The sequence below is a fragment of the Amphibalanus amphitrite genome, unplaced genomic scaffold (genome assembly GCF_019059575.1).
Source record: "Amphibalanus amphitrite isolate SeventyFive unplaced genomic scaffold, NRLGWU_Aamphi_draft 000007F_arrow, whole genome shotgun sequence".
In the NCBI taxonomy this organism is placed as follows: domain Eukaryota; kingdom Metazoa; phylum Arthropoda; class Thecostraca; order Balanomorpha; family Balanidae; genus Amphibalanus; species Amphibalanus amphitrite.
In genome coordinates this window covers 207,696-230,375 of record NW_024881503.1, presented here as the reverse complement: position 1 = coordinate 230,375, position 22,680 = coordinate 207,696, and the positions used below count along the sequence as shown (strand labels likewise).

At 44.5% G+C, this 22,680-nt stretch overlaps 1 protein-coding gene across 4 annotated transcripts in view; it reads left to right on the top strand.

Moving 5' to 3' along the window:
- The window catches only part of LOC122378241 (GRAM domain-containing protein 2B-like), a 97,519-nt gene that overhangs the window by 26,579 nt on the left and 48,260 nt on the right, over positions 1 to 22,680 (top strand). For all 4 annotated transcript variants that reach the window (XM_043359108.1, XM_043359115.1, XM_043359081.1 and 1 more), the window contains exon 4: positions 13,538 to 13,630. In XM_043359108.1, coding sequence (XP_043215043.1) covers positions 13,538 to 13,630 — 93 coding nt within the window. The remainder of the gene's footprint in view (positions 1 to 13,537; positions 13,631 to 22,680) is intronic.

Below are 22,680 nucleotides of genomic sequence, written 5' to 3'. Positions count from 1 at the left end.
AAGAACGGTATCGCTGGGCCCGAAGCAATGAACAATTTGTTAAGGTGTCGTTTAAGTTCGCAATTCTTCTTTTCGATTCAGTGCAATTCAAGAAGGCATATCCCTTAACATGATGTCTATTGTCTACGAAGACGCCTTGGCGTGTCTTTCATGCCATGCGCATATTTTTAAAATTCTTTCGACTCATTCATTTTGAGCTCGAATCCAGTCTCTTTCCTTTCTCTACCGCCCATTCAGCCCCTCTGTCTGCTACTCTGAAACGCCGTCACTCTCCAGACGGCCAGATGTGGCCGGCTGCCAGCAGCTTCACGCTGTGCCTGTGACGTCTGTCTTTTGCTCCAATGACGTCACAGGTTGACCGCGTGACGCATTGGTCCGCCTCCGACCGCTCCGGATGTGTCGGACTCGCGGCTCACGCTCATTGAGAGGTCATACAGGAACGGAAGCGATTACGTGTGGATAAACAGAGAGTGAAGGGGAAAGATTATGGTATTTTTTGCGGCTCACTGTGGTTGAAGTGATCTGGAGCTACCTCCCTCACATCCGTCGCCTTGATCCACGTACTCAGTATTATGTCGACTCGTGACTCGTAGCTCGTGGCTCCTGTACGACTCGCACGTGGCGTCTGGCGACTGAGGGGCGGTGTCTACTGGCCGTGTTGCCACGGCGGGGCGGTCCCGGCTCGGCAGCTATCGATTGTAGGACCCGCGCCGCCGCCGCCGCTGCCGCCGCCGCCGCTGCCGCCGCCGCCGCTGCCGCCGGTGGCAGTGGGACTGTTGGTGGTGGGTCGTTGTCAGTGGGTGGCGGCGTCGGTGGCAACTGTGCCCGTGCTGGAAGATGTGGTTCAGGGCGGTGGACGTGCTGTGAGAGCACGCTCAGCTGGCTGGGTGAGAAGAGAGGGATCCTGGTGAGAGCCATGACAGAGCATGGGTGAGTTGAGGAGAGAGGTTGGGAGGTCTCCACTTCCAGCTGAGCGTTTAGTGATAACAGACATGTGGAAGGTGGCTGTGGTTTGTTTTACGGTTAGCGAGCCGTGATAGGTGTTTGAGGTTAGCTGACGCTCTTTTATGCAACATGTCATCAAAATTCAGTGATCATGGTCTCTTTAGAACATATGTTTTGAAGCTGAGTGACTAATGTGGATGGACGTGCTTTCCTGCAACAGAAACAGAGTATCATAAGTTAATCAGTTTTTATTGTCCTTCACCAAAGTTTCTTATCAGGTTCATGGGTATTGCTACTCTAGTCAATCAGCACTTCGTGCTTTTTTATCAGATTATTGTTCTTGTAACGACCAATTCGTATTGGGCTTTGCTATGACGATAAAATCTAGTCGTTTTCCTCTCCTCTGTCTCAGTTTTCCGGCACCGTTGTTGCGAATGTTAGTGCATAATCAAAAAAATTTGGAACGCACAGCTGACGAGACTACTATGGACGTCAAACCCCTTGAGACCCCACTTTTCTGCGATAACGTTTAAATGCGTCAACTCTCGTTGACAATATTCTGGCAATGTGTGTTTTAGAACCTGCCGAAACTTTTATTACTAAGGTATTTTGACGCCAAACGATTATGAAAGGTACTTCTCATTCACTCGTAATGTTAAATTTCACGGAACGAATCTGCTGTTTGGGTAGAGGCTACGCGCTCATGGGGCGGTGCCACGCAATGACCTCAGCGCTAAGCTCCGCCCTACCCCTCCGGCGCTCCTTGCCCGGCGACCGGTCACTCGCGTCTCTCGCTCCATTCAGGCTTGATGGTGGGTGGTAGCTGGTAGCGGTAGCGGGCGCTGGTAGATGGCATTTAGAACAGATGGCGCTGGTGGCGGGGCTCGAGTGTGGCCGAGCGCAAGCCTCTGCCCGGGCCTGAATTGACCTTAGCATTACGAGTGAATGAGAAGTACCTTCCATAATCGTTTGGCGTCAAAATACCTTAGTAATAAAAGTTTCGGCAGGTTCTGAAACATACATTGCCAGAATATTGTCAACGATAGTTGACGCATTTAAAAATTATCGCAAAAAAGTGGGGTCTCAAGGGGTTTGACGTTCATAGTAGGTTATAAGCTGTCGTAAGCGCGGGAACCGGGGGGGAGGGCTGTGGGGGCAGCTTCCCCTCCCCCCACAACTTTAAGACGGAATAACGCACTTTTTTGCAAATGTTTTTTCTTTGTTGAAAAAAGCCAAGGGATGAAAAATAAGTGGCCGAAAAACGGTGAGAAAACTAGATTTGGGGGTACACAAGGTTGATTTGTATCTGTATTGTGGTGTGCCCCCCCCCCCCCTGTCTGAAAGTAGTTCCCGCGCGCCTGTAAGCTGTTTACTCATACTGTGTTCAGAATGAACCTAAAGGCTACGAGTTTCAAATGAATTGCGTGACAAATTTTCGGCTGAACTGTGGTCTGCTAGCATCTAAGGCATCATGGGTTTAAGTGGCTGGATTGTTTAGGAGATTTTTGTTCTTAGTGCCACAACCACTTGCGGTTAATCCGGACTATATGATTCTGCTAGGTCGAAGATGGAACCATGTGCCACGTCCACTCATCAAAAGATCCTTGCTGGTGGTTACAACGCTTTCATTTCTGAACTGAAACAAAACTGCTGCTTATGAGTCGAATTGCAATATATGTATTGTAACAAAAGGAACTGAACATGGGTGACTGTCAGACGCAGTGGCGCGGGAACCGGGGGGGGGGGGGGCTAGCGGGGGCTGAGCCCCCCCAGCTTTTCGGCTGGGGGGGGCTCGTAATGTATTTGAGCCCCCCCCCCCCAGCTGGAGGAATCGAAATCGGAAATCTACCAACATAATTTCATAGATTCATACATAGGCGTGGGAAACGGGGGAGGGGGCAGTGGGGGAAGCTTGCCCCCACAACTCTGCAGCCGTGGGGGCGGTGCCCCACAACGTTTCATGAAGCCAGGAACCGTTGGGCAGCTTGTCCTCCCCAAATTAGTGGTTGTGGGTCACAAAGGAAGAAAGCATGTAGGTAAGTGAAAAATCCACCTATTTCACTGGCTCGGCAACTCATTTGGCAGATTAAAACCTTTACTCCAGGCTGCCAAAACGGTAGTTTCTTCACTCAGCTGAGACGGAATACCTCACTTAAAATATTTTCGTGTTTTTTTTTTTTTTTTGTTGAAAAGGCTAAGGTCTGAAAAATAAGTGGCCTAAAACCGGTGAGAAAACTAGATTTGGGGGTACCCTAGGTTGATTTCTATTATGGTTCAGCCCCCCCCCAGTCTGGAAGAAGTTCCCGCGCCACTGGTCAGACGGACTCATTAACGAATATATCTAGTGCACCCCCCCCCCCCCAACCTCGTCGCTTCACTGACCCAAATATGAGATGCGGGAAGCTTCAATGACTTCATGATCAAAAGCCTCAGATGGCTCTTGCGCTTCTTCTACCATGCATCGGGATCTTTATCTTTACCACTTGGATATAGCCGTGAACAAAAGTTTGTTCGTATGTCATACAGCAATTTTGTCTGAGACTTGCCCTATGTGCGTGCTAAAAGCTCGAAAGTTCGAAACTGATGTATTTTTTATAAAGGGAATGAAAGGAAAATACTGAGCAAATATATTGTTTCTGTTTATTTTGCACGTTTCTACCAGCTGAAAAAAAAACAACAAAAACAGCAGCAAGCAAGTTCGTTGACATCTTTACATGGCATCGCTTATTTGTTGACCACATTCTTGCCTGAAACATTATTGAAAAAAAAATCCTCGGACAGACTGATTATCTTTTGGTTGCCCAGCATCCAATCCCATTTATCGCTCTCGACCTCTTCTCCGAACAATCAGCGTTCTATGTAAATCTGAGGTACGCAAAACATTCTCGGAAAAACGAGCACGCCTCCAGAAAATCCTTCCAGAGGTTTGAAGCTCACCGGAAGCTCCGCCTATGCTGCGGCTGGTGGTCCGCAGTGCAGCGCAGCAATGTCAACGGCTGGCAGACGGGCACGGAAACCCTGGGGCACTTTGCCGATCGTGACCCCTCCTGTCGGGTCATGACCCCAGGGCGGTGACCGGCAGTGTGGATGAGTTTATAATAGAATCGCGTGGTTTCTACCAATCTGTAATGATATTTCATGAACTCATGCACAGAAGCTGACATTCTTTACGGTATGGTCTTGAGTGTAGGGAAGGACTTATAAACCAACGGAGTTCAGACGCTGCAAAGTTTCCGTGTTCGTGAACTGAGCGGTAAAACCCTTCTACCTCCGCTTACTCGTCACACTAACGGTTTTGCTGTTTTTGTTCCAGCCAATTTATCTTCCAGCAAACAGGAGGACGAATGTTGGAGTTACTTACATTCCTAGAGGGGAGGATAATGAATAGTTTTGGAGGTGAAGGGGCAGCTTATTACCCGCAGAAGATAAGTTCCAGAAGCTATTCCGTTGCTTTTTTACTGCAAGATAGTGTTTCTGGGTGTCAGATACACTAGTCCTATGCGATGTTACTTGACAGTTCAATATTATCAACATGTTCTTGCAAACAAGTTCTACGACAATCAAGTCAAAGGGAGGAGATATGCTTACATACTTCTTAGAAAATTATCCACACTACAACGCACTGTCAAATCGAAATTCGCTTCCCTTGTTGCTGTCTTTGAATCCCATTGCAGTTACCAAAGTCACAACATGCTACTATAAGTTACCTTTACCAACACGCTGATAGTTATTCGCTCTTCGTCAAATGAGATTACTTGGTCTTCAGCTAATGGCAACAACAGGACTGCGTTGTGGCTCCGACGGCAACTTTTACAAGAGCTGCGTAATGGAATGAACGCATTATGGTGATTACTTGCTGCAGTATGTGTGAGTGTGTGTTATGTGTGTATCTCACATAATTATGTTATGGGTCGCGCCGCACGCGGTTCGCATGCCTGACGACATTGTGCGACGCAAAGAAATTAATAAAATAGCGTATTTAAGACATCAGTGTAGCTTTGTAAAGTCTCCTTGCGTTGTTTTGAGGGGATATTACAACGAAGAAGATGTTATTGATGTCAGGGGAACACATTCACGGTTCAATGAATAAAAGGCCTTCGTATAATAATGTCCATTAAAGTAAACCAGTATAGCGCCTTTTGGGGCGACTAACGGAGCGAGCGAGGGGGTGAGTCTTGCACGTGCGAAATTTCGAGGGGGTACCTCCAACTGACTTGTGCACGGCACCCTACTGACCGGTTTCTAGCAATGTGCCAAATTTGAGCACAATCGGCCCAGCCGTTCTCGAGATCTGGGAGCGGCACCCTGCACGTGCGCACGTGCAAAATGGGTCCCAACTGACTTGTGCACGGCACCCTACTAACTGGTCCCTAACTGTGTACCAAATTTGAGCGCCATCGGTCCAGCCGTTCTCGAGATCTGGAAACGACCCCTGCACGTGCGCACGTGCAGCAGCACCCCAACTCTGGCACATGGATATGCAGTGCCTAGTGGGTGCCTACCTACATGCCAACTTTCAGCGCAATCGGCCAAGTAGTTACCGAGATATTGCAACAATTACAAAAGTGACACCTCTTCGTTTTGCACGTGGCACGTGCATAAGGGGTCACCCACATGCATCGGGAATAGTCCAATACTTGGTAGAAGGAATGAAGCTACCCTACAAAAATTACCGCATGTAAATCGGTCAAGTGGTTGCTGAGATATACCTAAGCCTCGCAAAAGCGTCCGCACGGCCGGCCGGCCGGCCGGCCGGCCGCTCATACTCAGAAATTTCCGTTATTCTACGTAAGACTCCGCTCGCTTCGCTCGCTCCGTAATAACGTCCTCGTTTTTAGTTTGTCTGGATATGGACTACTTCGGTACGTGCTCTTATGCACAAAATGACAAGATACTTTTATCATCATTCAAATGATATGAATTATGCAAAATAGCATATTTGCTTAGAAAAAGCTTGAATAACTGGCAAGCGCTTTTTGTCATAGACAGATTACTGAAATTCGCTCGAAATTAGTTTTACATGACCCATATTGCTCCGACTCGTATTTCATATAAACGCAATTAAATAACCACACAGCAATGCACTCAATGTCTGGAATTAGGACAGAGCTCTAAATCAATTCACGGTTGTTTACGGTTCTTTTGGTGCTTCCACAATGCGGTAGGCTCTGGCTGTGCCTAAAGAACGTCTTGACCCATTTGTTCAATCATATTATTTCATATCTTTGATGTTAATGCGCACTCAGTTTCTCAAGTAATTTTTTGGCAAGTATGGCCCTGTTTTATAGAAGATTATTGCAGCTAATGTCGAACTTGTCTTCAGTGATCCGCTCTACAGTTAAGCTTAAGTCATACAACGTTTTGGTCTTCGACACATGTGATGTGTATTTTGTGTCATTCAATTTCGTTTATTGGTTTTATTTATATCTCTATTCAAGCGTTTTCTTCAACTATAGAATACCTAAATAGTTTATATCAATACTTCGAAAAGTAAATTAGGGTCCAAAAATTGTGAGTGCAATACGGATCCTATTGCAATTTTATTCATGCTGTTCTGTAATGATATCACATTTTATCATGTCATGCCTCATTTATTTTTACTTTTTAGGTTTTATTTTTTGATCATTTTGTCGATGGGCTTATTTGTTGACCACATTCTTGCCTGAAACAAGAATGTGGTCCACATTCTTTCTACATTCTTCTTCTACATTCTTTTTTCTACAAATCCACATCCTTTCAAAAATATTGCATTAGGGGCCACTATACACCGTTATAATTCTGTCATTGATTTCGTCAGTCTGGGTTCATTGCGATAGAGCGAAGCCTGCTAGGTCAGAAAGCGCGCCTAGAGGTGCCATTGCAAACCAGCCCGTCACATTGTGGACAGGTTGCCATGGAAACGTTATGCCGTATCGGCAGACCCTAATCTATTGCCCGACGGCTGTGACCACTACCGCGAACGGACGTCCTGCCTGCCTGACCAATGCAATGGCGTGTGAGGCAATAAGCAGAAACACTCATACTGATCTCAGGCAGCTTTTGCCAAATTGTCAGGGAACTCAGATTTGTTTTTCAATAGAAAAACACAATTCTAAAGAATAGTGTTTTAACTATTGACAACAAACCTTCGGTTATCATCATGGATAATGGGTATAAAACAGACACATCAAAACACTCATGGAACAATAGATATGGCACAGAGAGACACAAATGCGCTTTGCCGCCTGTCCCATTCAAAGTGTGTTTGTATGTTGAGGTGTTTCTTTTCGAGCAATTGAATTCCATCGAACGGGATCGCCAGCAGATATATTATAATTTTTCTTCGCCTCTTTTCTTGTGAACGTACTGCGTCTATCCTTCTCAGATTGAGATATCCTAGAAGTGCGTGGCATTCTATTAGTACCTATATGAGCCTTGTTTTTGCTGAAGACCGGAACTTTATCGCGAGTTTATTAAACAAAAGTGTATTGGATCTGCTCTACCTGGCTCAATGCATTGCAAACCTCGTCAAAACAGAATTCACTTTGCTCTGCTCTGCCTAACTCAATGCATTGCAAGTGCTTGTCAGATGCAGATTTTATGCAAAGAGGTCCAACCAAGGATCAGTGCCAGGCTCGATTATAACGCCCCCTGTCGTCCGTCGGTAGCCACTAAAATCCCAACGGCTAAATAAATCTACCCAAGAAGCCCCAGCAAAGGTCATGTCGAACAGCTGAGAAGAATTAGGCGGTCGAACATTGACAGGTCAACTTATGGCTGAAGGCTGTCTCTGAAGGCTGCGTCTGAAAATAGCGAACGAATTCCCTTCGAAAAGTGGATAGCGAGGAAAAGGGGCGATTTGTCTTCATATTTTTTCTTGAGACTGAGGAGATTCGAATTTATGCGCTTGTGGAACTGCTTTTGGTAGGCCGTTCGGAATCTATTGTCATCGCCTTTGCTCTCGGTCGATGGGGCCAGTCATGGTCGGCTGGCCCGTTGCTCTTTTTGCTTGATTATTCATCCTAATTATTCTTTTACCAATCGTTTTTGACGCTGCATACATAAGTTGTTCAACGGTTTAACCCTATTAGTGGCAGGGGGGTTGTTTTTATCCAACCCTCAGGTTTTTCGGGAATATCTCCGAAACCGCTGAAGCTACGATGCTGAAATTTTCTGACTTTTCCTAAAACTAAATTGGGCACATTCCCTGAAAATTTCAAGTTCATAACTTTACCAGGGGCGGCTCCAGAGCACTGGGAATTGGGGGTCCTATTCGTGAAGCGAGTCATTTGGGCGAAGATCACGATGCTGCACCAGTTTTACGAACAGTGAATGAAAGGTATCATGTGATAACATATACAAAGTTATTGTTCATCCTCTTTTAACACGTTTTTGCTATAATAGGCGGATCCAGGCGTCCAAAAAGGGGGGTTATTTTTTACCTCCCAACATAGGTGCCCTGACACCGCCTATGCATGACCAATACAATTTTAGTCGTTCTCTCATAAGAAAATTGTAACATAACAAGACCATTGCCACCCTTTTTAGAAACAGTACCAACAAAAACCTTATTTACTATACTTTTTGTGTACCCCCAATCTCAATGATCTGTATCCGCCTATGATTTTTGAAAATGCATATTTTTATGATCCATGTGAATTCCTGGTTCATTCTCTATCGATCGGCAAAAGTTGCGTTAAGATTGGTTCAGAAACCTGGCCGTGATAAACAGTCTAAAATGTATCTGCAATTTACCCGTTTTTACCCTCCTCTACCGCCCTATTGACTTTTTTAATTTTTTTTTTTTAGAAATGTAGATCTCGTTGAGCCAAATCGAATGCCGTTTGAATTTTGAAAATCGGCCGGTTAGATCTCGAGATATCAAGGGCGGGTCGTAAACAGCCCCCCCCCCCTGCCACTAATATGGGGTAGCCAGGAGCCTGCCACTAATAGGGTTAAGGTGCGTCGTATATTCCTGCCTCTGTGAATTATCAATATCAATTCCAAAGTTTCTTTCCTTTGAAAATATGGTGCCGGTCCCATTGTTTTGTCACTTCGTCCGACCATATACCGATATTTCACCAGACCATATGGCGATATGTCTGAGTGTCTCTTCGTCCGACCATATACCGATATTTCACCAGACAACCGGTGGAGACCCGCAGCCGGGGGCCGTCTAGGTTGACAGTGCCCTGTCTTTCAAGCTGACGGTCCCTATCGGTGACGTCAAAGGGACAGACAGGTGATGGCAGTGACGTCAGCACACGAGACGGTTTTGTTAATACCACAATACCATTTTCAGCCTGGGTGACGCGAAGCAGGTCTCACAAGGAAACCTACATCGCTTCTCCGACATAAAATACTCAATCTTATTGTAATGTATACCTTTGATAGCATAAATTGTATGACAAATCCAGAACCTCATCTTACATCGATGAATCGCTTCCTTAAGTCTGTCTTGGTTTGAGCAATGCAACTAAAAGTTAAAAAGTGATCATTCAGAAAGCTTACATCCGTGTAGCGGTCTTCTCACAAATAAATCATTTTATTTTACGGCGCTTCTCAGCACTTCTGTTAGTGACGCTTCCTTAATGGAATCTCTAGGCTACGGCCGTTTTGATGTTGCTTTGCTTCTCAGAAACTAGAGTGTAAGTCTTATAAATGTCTCTGACAACTTGACTTCAGTTAAATCAGGATTGTGTCCTAAAGAGAGGAATCCTACATAGGCTGACTTAAATTATATAATACCCTGTTGCACATCTAAAGAACCGCAATGCTCCGCAAAAACCACTATGTTTACTCCATTCAACTCCTCCAACTTTTTTCAGTGCTCTGTCTGTAGTTTTTTTCAAGTTTGTGGTGAATTATCCACAGTAAGGCCGAATGTTTGGACATGTGCCTGTTACTTTGTCCTCTGATCATACCGGGCAGACATTGTTCGGCTTTAACTGTATACTCGGGATCAAAGACCACCGGTTGTTGATGAAAGGTCGCTGATCGCTTTGAAGATCTGTTGGACAGTCAGTCGGTTGGTTGGTCAGTCAGGTCGGACGGTGGTCGAACGGTGGTCGGTCGGTTGCTTGGTTGGTCGTCAGTAGTCGATCGGTCTCTCAGTTAGTCGGTCGCGTCGGTCGGACTGTCGGTCGGTGGTCAGTGGTCAATCAGTCATTCGGTCGGTCTATCGGTCAATCAGTCGGTTGGTTTGCTGGTTGGTCATTCAGGCGGCTGGTCATCCTTGGCAGGTCGAGATCTTCCTCCATTAGCATCTGCTAGTTACACAGCGGACGCCACAGGCCGGTGTCAGTGTCAGTGTCAGTGTCAGTTTCGGTGTCAGTGTCAGTGTCAGTGTCTTGCCGGACTGACTCTGTCTTAGGCCGGTGTCCGTGTCATAAAGCGTTGGCAGTGTGCGAGAAATAGGTGAAAGGAGCGGTTTGGAGCGACCATTAGCGCAACCAGGTCGTTCTATCTATATGAAAACGGTTTAAGTGCGTTCCCGACATCAATCTATTATGGACCCAGTGGTATTAATTCGTCAATTTAGCGGGTAAGAGTGGAACTATATGCATGTACCTAGCTGTAAATGAGCAGTACCGCCCAGTGACTCTTAAGTTTCTGAAGGAATGTAGCTGTTGTCATCTCATTTCTGCTTTCTGCTGATGTGCAGAAATAATTACACATGCATGCAATGTTGTTGCCGGCAGAAGTTGAAATACCAACAAAATCACCATACCGTTGTGAGGCGATGCTTTAACCCGCGCCGGGCCGGTGCTCTGAGATTCCGCGCCGGGCCGGGGGGGGGGGTGTCTGAACACCCCCCCCCCTTCTAACTCGGCTCCTGGGCCACGTAGCGACACGCGGTAAGCGGCAATCGAAAGAACGTCCAAAATAAGGACGAAAACACTTCGGTCATTTTTTGGGTCAGGTCAAAGGTCAGGTCACCAGAGGTCACCAAAGGTCAAATGTCCACTATTTCAACATTTTGGAAACTGCCAACGGCTATCTCGGGAACCGATAGAGCTACAGCGCCGCGGAAAAGCGCATTCGATAGCCATTTTACAGACCTTTCTGAGTAATGTTCTCAGATTTGACCTCAGGTCAACGGTTTAGCCTCCAGGGGGCAAAAACTCCAAAAATAGCCGTTTTTACGAAAAACGTTTTTTCGGCAATAACTTTTGACTCAAAAGAGTCATGACATTACTTTTGCCACCATCGTGTTCCTCTCGTCGAGACGCGTCGAATGAACTATAATTTGACCTTGAAAGGTCAACTTGAAAATTTGACCTCAGGTCAAGGTCATGACCTGACCGGAAAAGGTCATGTTGCATATCAGTCGATCCGCAACGTCGAGCCGAACACATCTAAGGCGTTTTCAGCGCTCTAGCACGTCTCTATCAGAAGTTATTAGCGAAAAACTGTTAGATTCTGTTCGTGACCTGAGATGACCTCGGGGACATAACGAGGGGTCACAGTTGCCATTTTCCGGTTCAGTGAGTCCATTTTACCTACATCTCGATGTTTGAGAGTGTCTAGAATAACGTTCGTGCAAAACAGACGCTTTTCAATTTTCTCCCATTGACTTATCCCACGAGCCGCTGGGGGGGGGGGCATAAAGTTGCCCCCCCCCCCTTTACGTTTTGTGAAATATCTCCGAAACCTGATGAGCAACGAACGTGAAACTTGGCATAGCTTCAAATGAATACCTAGGCAATGTTTGAGGAAAGTTTGGTGGTTGTAGCACTTAAGATGACGTCACAGTGACGTCATAAAGTTTTGTCGTTTTCCGATATGGACCGTTTCTGATGACGCTGAGCATGAAACTCAACTGTAAATGAGCTAGACAGCACCTGCTGTCATCCTAAAACATCTAACTACACTTCCATCTAGTTTCTGACCAATAATTGACCCTTTATATTCGGTCCCATATATCTGATGTATCGTGAGGAATATGAGAGTCGCAAATCTATAATTTCACTTATGACGTCACTGTGACGTCATTTCAAATGGGATCGACACCAAATTTGGACACAACCTCGGCTAGGTATTCAGGAAGATGTGTGCAAAGTTTCGCTTCTCTATCTCTTCGCGTTGCGACGATATCGTCGCAGAAGTAAAGGGGGGGCAACTACAACTGTATATGCCCCCCCCCCCCCCCCCAGCGGCCGGCGGGTGGCGCGGAGGCCCAGCGGCCGCCGGGTTATAATGGAGAGGTCGCAAAATTGACCTGACCTTAGGTCACCGATATCAAAATTCCGAGATATACATTTTATAGATAATGTTGCTCTTATCAATCGCTGAATGTTTCAAGGCAATCGATCAATCGGTATAGCTATGACGAGCATTCTTATTTTTTCTGAGGCTAGGTCACTTGGCGTGACCTGGTGACCTGACCTAAGGTGACCTGGGTTTGAAATTTTCACAACATGTGCGGAAAAGATGCACAAACAGGTGTGCCAAAAACGGCGGCGCTCCGCGCCGCCGTTTTTGAGATATCTGCGAAAAACCGCAGGGGGGGTGTTCAAATACCCCCCCCGGCCCGGCGCGGGTTAACCTTATATGCGTAGTTGATACATAATTTTGAGAGGAATGGTTGACGTAGTTAATTCCTTAATTGATTTTAAATCCAAAGGACGATGGAGTGATTTCTAAGAAAACACTTCCTAATATTTCATAAGAAACAGTTTCACTCAAACAGTGTGTTGTCTGCACTGAAACTTTGAGGGCCTCAACAGGTAGCAGGCAAAACAGCCAGTCCCTTTGTTTATACTGTTCTGTCCTGCAGAAAGTCATAAAGGACAAACACCTGATAACCTCGAGTCCTTATAATCACATAGCTTCATTATCTGCTAATTTGCTGGCGCTGTCTCACCACGCTATAGCTGTGCTAGCACAATGAAATGCTTCGTTTTGCAGGATTTCTTTGTCCAGAGCTCGAAGTGACATGCAACGGAACTTAGCCGTACGATAATGAAAACGTTGATTTTATAGAACCTGCCTGAATCCTGTACTTTTTCCACGATACGTATATCAACAGGCTAGTGAATGATTGCGACTGTGATCGCAATTTGGCGCTACAGTGAAATGAACCTTCAGACGTTGAATCTATGCTATACCTAGTTTACAATTTTCCTTCATCTTTAATCTGATTATTTGTTCTCTTAAGTTTTTCAACCTTATTTAGCTATAACAATGTGCTGTGTAGAAAACCAATCGATTTATAGTGCGACCCCGCTGTGACCTGTACCCTCCCCCTTTCTGTGTGTTTCAGACAGCGCTGTGACCTGTACCCTCCCCCTTTCTGTGTGTTTCAGACAGCGCTGTGACCTGTACCCTCCCCCTTTCTGTGTGTTTCAGACAGCGCTGTGACCTGTACCCTCCCCCTTTCTGTGTGTTTCAGACAGCGCTGTGACCTGTACCCTCCCCCCTTTCTGTGTGTTTCAGACAGCGCTGTGACCTGTACCCTCCCCCTTTCTGTGTGTTTCAGACAGCGCTGTGACCTGTACCCTCCCCCCTTTCTGTGTGTTTCAGACAGCGCTGTGACCTGTACCCTCCCCCCTTTCTGTATGTTTCAGACAGCGCTGTGACCTGTACCCTCCCCCCTTTTTGCGTGTTTCAGACAGCGCTGTGACCTACCCAGGTCACCTCAGTTCGTCGGACCGGACATTGACAATGACCTGCTCCAGGCAACTCCCATTTCACCCGACAACAGGTCAGTCCGGATATGTAAAAACAGAAACCTTGTTACATTTCAACACGTTCGTGGGGCGCGTTTCCTCAGAGACTTTTCAACATCCCTTATAGAAAAAGAAACAATACAAGCACACCCAAGAATCTTGTGTTTGCTTGTATTGTTTCTATTTCTGAAGGGGTGCTGAAGAGTGTGAGGAAATTCGCCCCCCCCCCCCGAATGTGTTGTACCGGTCTCATAAAATACCGTCTCATAAAATATAAAATACCCGCCTACTCAAACTTTGTAACGTTCACCAATGACGCAAGTCACTAGCAGTCATGTGATGTCTGATGTCTGTTAGATTAATGATGGCATACGGTGAATTGCCCAACCAAGAGGAGCTCCTGACGCATATGAGAAGGAAAGATAGCAGTTATATCACTCTTATACAGAAATTTCATACATGCCAATCAAAAATGCAATCGTAAGCCTCTTATCAGCGTACCATAGTGTAATAAATAACAAGTGAAGACACTTCACCAATGTATAATGCAAACTCATGTAACAACTTTTCTTCAGCTGGAAGTGGGCTATGTAGCTACTCACGCTGCAGTATGACGTAATAAAACGTCATAAAACGTCACTCCCTAAATCATTGAACGTTATCCTCAGCCTACATCATCGTCTTCCATGCCCCGTCATGATTGATTTTTTAATTGACTTAGACATGAAAACCCACGTTTTTTATTCCACTAAATGAAGGTAAATAATCCCAGTCTCTTACAGAATGCCTTTGTACGCACAAAATCAGAGGACATCGATGTGCCACAGCCCGATGAAAGTCCTACTCGATCTAACTGCGCTCTAACATGCTGAACATCGCATCAGCATTCACTCTTAAGGCCTGGCTACACTATGCGTTTTCTTCGTGCGTTTTTTGCGTGTTTGCGTGTTTTGCGTGATATCGTTCTAGAAAAAAGAACGATATTACGTTTTTGTGATGTTTTTCACCTTAAATTTTAGTTACATAAGAGTTATATTAGCTTTTGTATACCTATAACCAAAGTAAAAATTATATTGTTTATAACTTTTTTCCTGGAACGATATTACGCAAAACACGCAAACCTGCAAAAACGCACGCAGAAAACGCATAGTGTAGCCAGGCCTTTATTCCGTAACGTTACTCTCGAGAACCCACTGTTTTTATTGCATGTATGGTCGCTTACTGAATGCATTGTGACAGAACCGGTATGAAAATATTCAAAACCAGAGGACATCATAACACCACCGGCTCCTAAAAAGTGTAGGGTATTTTGACAACGTCTCTAAAACATAACCCATTTTGATCGGTCCTATGAATGACTTAGACTCGAGAACCCATGTTTTTTATTGCATTTAATGAAAGAAAATAATCGTATTTTCTTATAGGATGCGTGAAAATATTCAAAATCAGAGGACATCGATGTGCCACAGCCCGATGAAAGTGCTATTCGATCTAACTGCGCTCCAACATGCTGAACATCGTATCAGCATTCACTCTATTCCGTAACGTTACTCTCGAGAACCCACTGTTTTTATTGCATGTATGGTCGCTTACTGAATGCAATTTGACAGAAACGGTATGAAAATATTCAAAACCAGAGGACATCATAACACCACCGGCTCCTAAAAAGTGTAGGGTATTTTGACAACGTCTCTAAAACATAACCCATTTTGATCGGTCCTATGAATGACTTAAACTCGAGAACCCATGTTTTTTATTGCATTTAATGAAAGAAAATAATCGTATTTTCTTATAGGATGCGTGAAAATATTCAAAATCAGAGGACATCGATGTGCCACAGCCCGATGAAAGTGCTATTCGATCTAACTGCGCTCCAACATGCTGAACATCGTATCAGCATTCACTCTATTCCGTAACGTTACTCTCGAGAACCCACTGTTTTTATTGCATTTATGGTCGCTTACTGAATGCAATTTGACAGAAACGGTATGAAAATATTCAAAAACAGAGGACATCATAACACCACCGGCTCCTAAAAAGTGTAGGGTATTTTGACAACATCTCTAAAGTACATAACCCATTTTGATCGGTCCTACTCCTATGAATGACTTAGACTCGAGAACCCATGTTTTTTATTGCATTTAATGAAAGAAAATAATCGTATTTTCTTGTAAAATGCGTGAAAATATTCAAAATCTGAGGACATCATAACACCACCGGCAGGGTTGTGCTCGACTCAAAAAAATTTGCCGACTCGACTCATCATTCAACTTCAGAATGCCCTGACTCAACTCTGACTCAAACAAGGAGCTGATTTTTTCCCTTGACTCGACTCATGACTCAAGCGGCTCAATGAAAATATGAGTTGACTCAAACTTCAGTCAAGTGTGTTGACTCAAAATTGACTCACATAAAAAAGTTGTTGAGCGGGGGGGGGGGGGGGGTGAAAAAATCCGGCACCAGGGCCAGGCCTAAGTTGTTGAGCGGGGGAGAATGAAAAACTTATACTATATATTGTTTCTAGAAAGTTTAGTCAGCTGACTCATGTTCCTAAATGTTTTTGACTCAACTCAATGTCAAAAGTTATTTTACTGACTCAACTCTGACTCAACTCAACACCTTAATATTTTTGTCCGACTCAACTCTGACTCAACTCAACAGCTCAACATTTTATCCGACTCGACTCAAATCTGACTCATTTGAGTCAGAGTTGAGTCAAATTTCTGACTCGACTCATGAGTCAAGCACAACCCTGACCACCGGCTCCTAAAAAGTGTAGGGTATTTTGACAACGTTTCTAAAACATAACCCATTTTGATCGGTCCTATGAATGACTTAAACTCGAGAACCCATGTTTTTTATTGCATTTAATGAAAGAAAATAATCGTATTTTCTTATAGGATGCGTGAAAATATTCAAAATCAGAGGACATCGATGTGCCACAGCCCGATGAAAGTGCTATTCGATCTAACTGCGCTCCAACATGCTGAACATCGTATCAGCATTCACTCTATTCCGTAACGTTACTCTCGAGAACCCACTGTTTTTATTGCATTTATGGTCGCTTACTGAATGGAATTTGACAGAAACGGTATGAAAATATTCAAAAACAGAGGACATCATTACACCACCGGCTCCTAAAAAGTGTAGGATATTTTGACAACATCTCTAAAGTACATAACCCATTTTGATCGGTCCTACTCCTATGAATGACTTAGACTCGAGAACCCATGTTTTTTATTGCATTTAATGAAAGAAAATAATCGTATTTTCTTGTAAAATGCGTGAAAATATTCAAAATCTGAGGACATCATAACACCACCGGCTCCTAAAAAGTGTAGGGTATTTTGACAACGTCTCTAAAACATAACCCATTTTGATCGGTCCTATGAATGACTTAGACTCGAGAACCCATATTTCTTATTGCATTTAATGAAAGAAAATAATCGTATTTTCTTATAAAATGCGAGAAAATATTCAAAATCAGAGGACATCGATGTGCCACAGCCCGATGAAAGTGCTATTCGATCTAACTGCGCTCCAACATGCTGAACATCGTATCAGCATTCACTCTATTCCGTAACGTTACTCTCGAGAACCCACTGTTTTTATTGCATTTATGGTCGCTTACTGAATGCAATTTGACAGAAACGGTATGAAAATATTCAAAAACAGAGGACATCATAACACCACCGGCTCCTAAAAAGTGTAAGGTATTTTGACAACGTCTCTAAAACATAACCCATTTTGATCGGTCCTTTGATTGACATAGACTCGAGAACCCATGTTTTTTATTGCATCTAATGAAAGAAAATAATCGCATTTTCTTATAAAATGCGTGAAAATATTCAAAATCAGAGGACATCGAAGTGCCACAGCCCGATGAAAGTCCTACTCGATCTATCTGCGCTCCAACATGCTGAACATCGTATCAGCATTCACTCTATTCCGTAACTTTACTCTCGAGAACCCACTGTTTTTATTGCATGTATGATCGCTAACTGAATGCAATTTGACAGAACCGGTATGAAAATATTCAAAAACAGAGGACATCATAAGACCACCGGCTCCTAAAAAGTGTAGGGTATTTTGACAACGTCTCTAAAACATGACCCATTTTGATCGGTCCTTTGATTGACATAGACTCGAGAACCCATGTTTCTTATTGCATTTAATGAAAGAAGATAATCGCATTTTCTTATACAATGCGTGAAAATATTCAAAATCAGAGGACATCGGTGTGCCACAGCTCGATGAAAGTCCTACTCGATCTATCTGCGCTCCAACATGCTGAACATCGTATCAGCATTCACTCTATTCCGTAACTTTACTCTCGAGAACCCACTGTTTTTATTGCATGTATGATCGCTAACTGAATGCAATGTGACAGAACCGGTATGAAAATATTCAAAAATAGAGGACACCATAACAGTACCAGCCCCTAAAAGTGTAGAGTATTTAACCCTCGCCGGACCTATTGGTTTTCTACATACGCGCCGGCCGAGGGGGGGGGGGCGGGTACGACCCCCCCCCCTCGCCGTTTCGCCCCTGGTGGAGCTAGCGCGTCGCGGAAAAAACGAGCGTGTGCGCCGTTACGAGACGCAGAGATTGGTACCCGATTTTAAGGTCCTAGGTCAACCGGTGACCTCTGAGGTCAGGTCAAATGCCCCAAGGTACGGTTCAGTTTTTGGTGAATAACTTCGCAAAAAATGGCCGCAGAGCGCCGATTTTGGCAGCATCGTGTTCGCCTCGTCCAGGCGCGTCGAATGATATACTTTTTGTCCGGGTCAGGTCAACTTTGGGTGTTGACCTCAGGTCAAGGTCAGGTCAGCACCCCAAGGTCACGAAGTTGGTCGAAAGAGGTCATGTCGCATATCATTCGATTCGGCAGGCCTTCCTGAGTCCATTGGTGGCTTTCTCGACTCGCTAGCTCAATTTGATCAAGAGTTATTGACGAAAAACTAAAATGACCTTGATGACGTCATAAATGACGTCACGCAAGGTCAACATTGCAAAAGTGACGCATCTAACCTTGCAAGGAGTGCATCAAATCACGATTCTGTGTGCTTGAGATAGTTGGAGATCGTTCCCGGCGCCAGAATAGCAGTTTGAATTTTTCCCCATTGACTTATAATGGTGAGGTCACGAAAATGACCTGACCTCATATGACCTTTAGGAAAAATCCGAGATATACAAATTGTGGGACTCATAATGGATACTAGATCCTGCAAGTTTCATTTCCCTGTGACATCTCCTCTGGCAGTGAGGGCGTTGCGAAGTTGCGACATCTGAAGACTGTGCAGAGGTTCACTTATGACGTCATAGGTCAGTGACCTGACCTGACCCAAAAATGCGGTTGGTGTCAAAAGATGCGGCTTGGATCAAAGATCAGGTATGCCAAGTTTCAGCTCTCTATCGCCAGCGTGTTCGGAGCTATCGCGAAAAAACCCTATGGGGGGGGCGGCACCCGCCCCCCCCCCCCTCGGCCGGCGAGGGTTAAACAAAGTCTGTATTATACGAGTCATTTTGATCGGTCTTTTCCTTCACTTTGACTTGAGAACCTATGCTTTTTATTGCGCAAAATGAATGAGAGTCATCGCATGTTCATTGTTCCTATTGAATGCATTTTAATATGCAAAATCAGGGGACATCGATGCGTTTCAGCCCGGTGAAATGCCCAGTTGATGAATAGCTGTTTGGCCCATTTTAACACTGCGTCGGCATTTACACAGCTTCCGAACGATATGCCTGATAAGAGAACATGAATTCTTAGGCATTGCGAGCTGTGGGGCCTGTCCCTGTGTTCATACGCTATACCCATTCTGGCATAAAGAAGACATTCTTAGCTTGTAAATATGTGTAATAAAAATAGGTTTTTTGGTCTTCTCATTTTGTTTAAGTGATATTTCATTTCAAGTTGCCTGTAGAGGGATTTATTTTCAGTGTTTTGTAGAAAATAGGGGTGAATTAGCTGTTAAAACCAACACTTATATAACTACAAGCTTGGATAGTAGTTTCTTGGGTTAGAAGTTTTCACTACAGGGATGAAACTTTTGCACTACAATGACGAAAACGTCATCAATCGTCATCAGATATCGTTGATTTTCTGAGAGAGCACTTCCGGCAGAAGAAAACGCATTACACAAAATAATCGAAGTGTCTTCACTTGTTATTTATTACACTATGAGCGTACGTTCAGCTTTGTTATGACAATTTTGTATAATGAAACATTTATTTAATACAGCGGGCAATATAAAGTACGAGGCCTTAAACATTAACCCTCTCTTTCGCCCAATTATTTCTTCCTCCGACCTTCTACCGATTCGACCTTCCCCTTCCTCCGAAGTAACATGCTCGAACGAATTCCGTGAAACGGGCTTTCCCATAGTTAAGAATGACGAAAGCGTTGTTTGCCGAACACACGTGCCTCTTATCGGCTTCAGGCCGAGTTGAGTCTGCGGCTCTAAGTACCGATACTAGCAGTTGTTACCGCGGGCTACTACAGGGCGGTGTTTCACGGCCGTTGCTAGCACGCTGCAAGCACTGAGCACACGTGTCAAATTGGGTTTCCATGGAGACATCAACAAACTCGGACGCTCCAACATTGAGTGACTTGACCACAACATATGACGTCAGCTCGCAAAATGCGCTGGCAGCGTGGTAGCAGCGTGCTAGCAGCGGCCGTGAAACACCGCCTATAGGTAGACTGTCACGTGACATCCGATGCACGTGGTCACTGGTCACGTGGTAAGACTTAGGATACGGGCGGCGGAGCTTACAGATTACCTGGCGAATGGACAAGGACGTTTGGATCGATAAGCAGCCTGGCGATCATGAAACCACACATCACGCTTGGCAAGCTTCAGTAGACTGATTGTATTTCTTTTAGGTATATAATTTGATACGGATGAAAATGCGTGGGATCACAATCGACATGCATTAAAACTTTTACAAAGTAGGATTCGTTGCAGAAGCTCAAAAGATTTCGTAACTTTTTATGGCATATTTATTGCGCCTGCACCGTGCACGGCAGCGTTTTAGCAAGTCCATCGACGCTACCATCACGAAGACAAACAGTTTGACTCACAGTTTGCGTTGCCCCATATACCATTTTCCGGGCATATGTAGCAACAGGTGCTTGATTCGCACAGTCGAGCAAAGCCATGGGGAATTCGAAGAACATCATAACTCATAAACGATGTTTGCCACACTCCAGCTTTGTATCTCGCACGTGCTTTCGAGAAGTCGCAGCAGATGACGATGTGGCGGACTATGTTGAAACCAGACGGCGGATAAGATAGAGCTGATACCTATATACGAGGGGGTATCGAAAAGTTCTGATCATCACCATGAAGTAGATGTGATAGAAATTTGATTTTTTTACATGATGTTCATTACTCCTTTACAAGTCACCACACACGACCGCAAACTTATTGCATCGTTTCTTGAGCTGCCTCAGGCGGTCATTGTAGGACCTTCACACTGTCCCGTAAATCACTGCTCCACCTCATCAATGACGTCATTTCTGTCCTTAAATCACCGGCCATACTGTGGATTCTTCATCTCCCGTAACAATCAAGAGTCAGTTAATACCTGGTTAGGTGCATTTGTTAGATGCGGTAGGATTTAATGTCCACATCATGTTGTTTCTTCAATCGCAGCCCAGGACGAATGGGCGGGGGCGCTGTCGGTGCGGAAAAATATCTTTCTTGGGCTTTTTTTTTGCGGCGATTCTGCTTGAGGCCATCTCGCAACTTCTTCAAAAGTGTGCAGTAGTGCTTGCTTATCATTACCCGACCATCATCAAGACAGTCGGTAATGACTATCCTACGCCAGATCCAGAACACTGATAGCATTGACCTTCCTTATCGGCTTCTGCATCTTCGCCTTCTAAGAAGGACAGATGTGCCGTGCTTAAACTTCTTGATCATCTTTTTGTCTCTGGACCATGCACATAGACCCAGCATTCGTCACAAGTCATCAAATGATCGAAGATGTCTTCAATTTTCTAAAAAAAAGGGCTAGTTTTCATTTCGAAGGGCCAAGACGCATTTTCCTCTTGAACAAAGTAGACACACGAACTTCTAAGCGGGCTGACTCCTTTTTCGTCTGTAGTTCTTCGCTGATAATATTTTCAGGCACTGCCAGCATTGAGACCTTTCTGTTGCACAATCATCTGAAAGGTCACACGACGATCTGTAAGGATGAGATCCTCCACTTCGTTCACAGTCACCACCTTGTCAGTCACTGGTAGTCACTCACTTCTTGACTCCCCTGCAGGGGCCATGCAACCAAGTTGAAAATTATTTCTTCATTTTCGGTAAGTGCATGAGATGGGCTTTCCTCGCCATAAACTAAGTTTACGTTCTTGATGTATTTTCTCAGTGTGATACCGTTTCAAATGCATTAGTTGGATGACGGCTCGGTCCTCAATGGGCCCAATACTCTTCTTTCTTACTTCTAAGTCTCTCCTACATAAGATAAAACCACTTCTCAGGATTGTCTTTGTGGGAACATTGTTCTTAAGAACCAAATATAATACCTACCAAAAATCATCAAAATCGGTCTACATCTTCTATGTGATGATCAGAACTTTTCGATACCCCCTCGTAAGTGGACTACCTCGGCTTGACATGTCACATTGGTCGTTCAGCTGCTTGTGCTGATTGTTTCGTGATACCAACTGCTTCAGGTGAGGTCAGAAGTAAGATACTGTTCTTATTTAAAGTAGGATTTTATATAAATATTGTGCTGCATTCCGAAGTGACTATGTGATGTGTTTGGATTTCATATTTTACCAATTAAAAAAATAGCTTATCGATTCGAGATATCAAATTTCGTTGCGATGAAGAAATTGAATTAGTATACTCGTTTCGTTAAAAAGCAAGGCATCACTGATTTCAAATCTGGAAACCCGTTTACTCTATTTTCTCAGCTCGTTTATTCATGATTCCATGATAAAAAAAAATCCACTGATTCTCTGCCAGCCCTGTCACGCTGCTGACCGTCCCGCAGCCCAGCTCTAGCCCCTGACCCCAGCGATGGGCTCTCCGCTGCGCACACTTCTGCTCGGCGTGGCCCTGGT